Genomic DNA, 3,345 nt, shown 5'->3' with positions numbered 1-3,345 from the left:
CCCATCTCTCTTCACACATCACTTATTCCACCTTCCCATCCAAGCAGTGGGCAAAACCCTGCAGTGCCGTTAACTAACGCACGCTTTGGCCGGTCACTCAGCAGTTTATCCTTACTTGGCTTTGCAAACACCTTCCCACCCCACTCTTTCATTATCTATTAGAGTGTGCTCGGTAAGGGGCACCAGATAGCACGTCGAGGGTTTACGGTAGCCTGCCTACCAATAGGAGCCCACAATGAAGAGAAGTCAGGTTCAGCCTCCCGACAGCCCCACTGTCTTCTTCCCTTAGCTGTACACCTACTGTACCCGCGAGCGAGCGAGGGAGCGAGCGGGGCGCGAGAGGGGACGCGCAGAGAGGGCGGACAGCAGCCGCGGCGTGCGCATGCGCACTGGGGTTGTTTTTCACAAAGCTGCTCTTAAAGTGAGCTGGCAGCCTCCAACCGCCCGTCTTTGTAAGGAGACCACTGAGACTAGCAGGGTTGTGGAGCAGCAGCCTCTCTGCTGCCCTGACTTTTTAAGAAATCTCAATGAACTATTTGTAAAGAATCACTGATCTTGCCTGCAAGCTTTTTGCACGGCAAAGACATCGATCAGTGTTAGGGGAAGATCACATTTTATATGTGATCTTGACTTTTTTGTCTTACATTATATTTTTATAGATTTTGTTATAAACATGGTGCTGGGAAAGGTGAAGAGTTTGACAATAAGCTTTGACTGTCTTAATGACAGCAATGTCCCTGTGTATTCTAGTGGGGATACAGTCTCAGGAAGGGTGAATTTAGAAGTTACTGGGGAAATCAGAGTAAAATCTCTTAAAATTCATGCAAGAGGACATGCGAAAGTACGCTGGACCGAATCAAGAAACGCCGGCTCCAATACTGCCTATACACAGAATTACACTGAAGAAGTAGAATATTTCAACCATAAAGACATCTTAATTGGACACGAAAGAGGTAAGTTTTTATATATTATTCAGAAGTCATTAGACCTGTTTTTTCTTTGGTAAAGTACCTTTTCAATTTGTCTGAATTAATATAATTCTACTCCTGGCATAACACATAGCAGTTAGATAAAGATAAGCAAAGTTGGAAGATTTGGCTTCTCCTTGACATTCATCGTGTGTTAAGCTGTAATGCATGCAGGCATCTGCAAAGTGACTGCAAACTGCACTTATTCAACTACCTCTATACCCGGCTTGGTCTGTGCCATACGCACTTGCAATACCTTTGTACCTTACTTGGAAATTCTACTTAAATCCCATTCAGTGATTTTTACTAATAAGTTTTCAAATGAATTGCCAAAATCTGCAGTCCAGTATTCGATTTTTTTCCTTGCACTTTGCAACCCTAGATCTTAAAAACTAAGCTTCAGTGAAGAAATGGAGTAACATTTTTAAGTAGGTTAATAGATGGTTTTCATTTTTAATATTGACACGCAAAATACCTTAAGGAATTCATCATTGTTCTTTGATAAAGGATTTCTGTGGCTTATTTTGACATATGGTATCGACACCCCACGTGTTTTTTCCCTATTCTCTCCAGATCCTTTATAAATTTACATCAAGCGTTCTCTCTCTTAAAGGACAGTATCTATCATTATGATAGGTTTCAAATCAGTTTTAGAAACCATTTCGGGTCAGTCATCTTCTTTTCCGAGTATGATGCCTAACTTTGGAACGTGCATTCAATGAAACCCGTGCCAGTCAAATGGAATTGAAAAGTATTCGGCACATTGGATTTGATTTTTTGGTTAGAAAAGGGAGATAAAGGGTTGTCAAGGGGAGAGGGGGTCCTGAGATTTCCAATCTATTGTTTAAATGGTTACATTGTGGAAATATAGGAGACTCTAAGCTTGTTTTTCCAAGTTTCCACCCTTTGTTAGAAGCGGTTCAATCCTGTTTCGGACCAGTTCTGGGGGGTGGTGAGGAGGGGCGCTTGTTCTGCTCTCAGCAGATTGGTTACACGCGTCAGGTGGTGGCGATGACTTAATTCCTAGCCCAAGAAGAATATAATGTTAAAACTGGTTATGTAATTTTATGCTTCTCCTTTTTAATGCAGTATTTAGTTCAAATGTTGACGATTTTTCAGTTAGTACAGCACATCTTTATTCTTTTTTATATTAAAAAATACACATCCCTGAGGAAGTGCTAATTGAACTAAGACAAGTGTCGAAATGAAGGATGCCTTGAGTTACGGCATGTAATTCCTTTTTTAAAAATATTAAGATGAAATCAGTTCTTTAGTTGGCTTTTCACAATTACACATAGGTAATCTGCATCCTGAAATTTTTAGTTAATCTTTCCAGGCAGTAACACTGATAAGAAATGCAAATGCTGAATGACAGCCTTGGTATTTGTTGAATGGCAAACACATAGGAGGTTTGTGTTTGAGCCTTTCTGGACATTGCAGGGGTTTTTTTTATAAAACGGATAAGAAACAAAGGTTTTGAGGGAGTTCAGGCTTGCAGTGGGATAAAAGAATAACGACTTACGGTGACAAACACAATTTCATTAGTTGCTCCATGATTTCATGGTAAAGAAAAACTATGTACCCCGTACCCCCACGACATGCCCCTCAACCCCTGCAAAGCGTGGACCAGCTCTTCGCTGGAATAGTTTCAATGACTTAAAAGTGGGACCTCTCAAACTAGCCTGGTAACTGAGACCCCGCCCCGGGCGCCCGGCGATAGGCGGAGCCGCGTTTGTTAGCCTGTTGCTAAGGCGATGCCAGGCTCTGATTGGATTGGGCGCGGGCGGGTGGGGAGAGTGGGCTCGCGCCGGTTGGGGCGAGGCTTGGAACCGGCGTGCGCCGGTAAAGGTCCCTCCAGAGCGGCTGCCCCCGCCCCTACTCGCGTCCCTCCCGGAGCTTCTGGGGGCGCCGTGGCTCGTGTCACAGAATGTTGTCGCCCCTCACCGCGGCCTGCTTTGGGGGCCCCGGAAAGAAGCGATCTCGGGTTTCAGTGGGGAGAAGCTCCTGCTGGCCTTACAGGTGCCGTACGGCCCCTGGGCGTAACTTTAGCTGACAAACCTGTGCAGAAGGAACTTGGGTAGGCAGGGTTAGCAGGACCCCCTTTTCCTGTTTTTCGGCTGGAAGATGTCAGGTGGTTTCTGTAAACGCTCATTTCCTCTTAGCTGAAACAAAGCGTGTTCCCCGACCTATGCAGTCACCAGACCGGCTACCTTGATTGACCTGAGGGGACAGACTACACGTAAAGGCTGTCCAGGAGGGGAAGGAAGAGTGATACATCGAAAGCTGGGTGGGGGCCTCGGGGAGTATCCTCTGACCCCTCCGCATTGTTTCCCAGAGACCGTGCAGTCCTGCCCCCCCCCCCCCCCCCCCCCCCCCC

At 45.7% G+C, this 3,345-nt stretch overlaps 1 protein-coding gene across 5 annotated transcripts in view; it reads left to right on the top strand.

Annotated features, from left to right (window-relative positions):
• The first annotated feature begins 429 nt into the window (after positions 1-429).
• Positions 430-3,345, top strand: part of ARRDC3 (arrestin domain containing 3) — a 13,648-nt gene continuing 10,732 nt past the window's right edge. For 2 of the 5 annotated variants that reach the window (XR_003206995.2, XM_025866775.2), the window contains exon 1: positions 430-953. Coding sequence is in view for 2 of the 5 variants with exons in the window: in XM_025866775.2 (XP_025722560.1) it covers positions 674-953 (280 nt within the window). In the remaining 3 variants the exon portion in view is untranslated. Of the gene's footprint in view, positions 954-2,670; positions 2,988-3,345 lie in introns of those variants that run through there. The other 3 variants (XM_025866774.2, XM_025866776.2, XM_073888008.1) reach the window with 3 other exon arrangements.

The sequence above is a fragment of the Callorhinus ursinus genome, unplaced genomic scaffold, assembly GCF_003265705.2.
Source record: "Callorhinus ursinus isolate GAN/ISIS: 27379988/994484 unplaced genomic scaffold, GSC_fseal_2.0 scaffold3, whole genome shotgun sequence".
Lineage (NCBI taxonomy): Eukaryota > Metazoa > Chordata > Mammalia > Carnivora > Otariidae > Callorhinus > Callorhinus ursinus.
The sequence above is the reverse complement of the archived record's forward strand: the minus strand, read 5'-3'. Positions and strand labels throughout refer to the sequence as shown.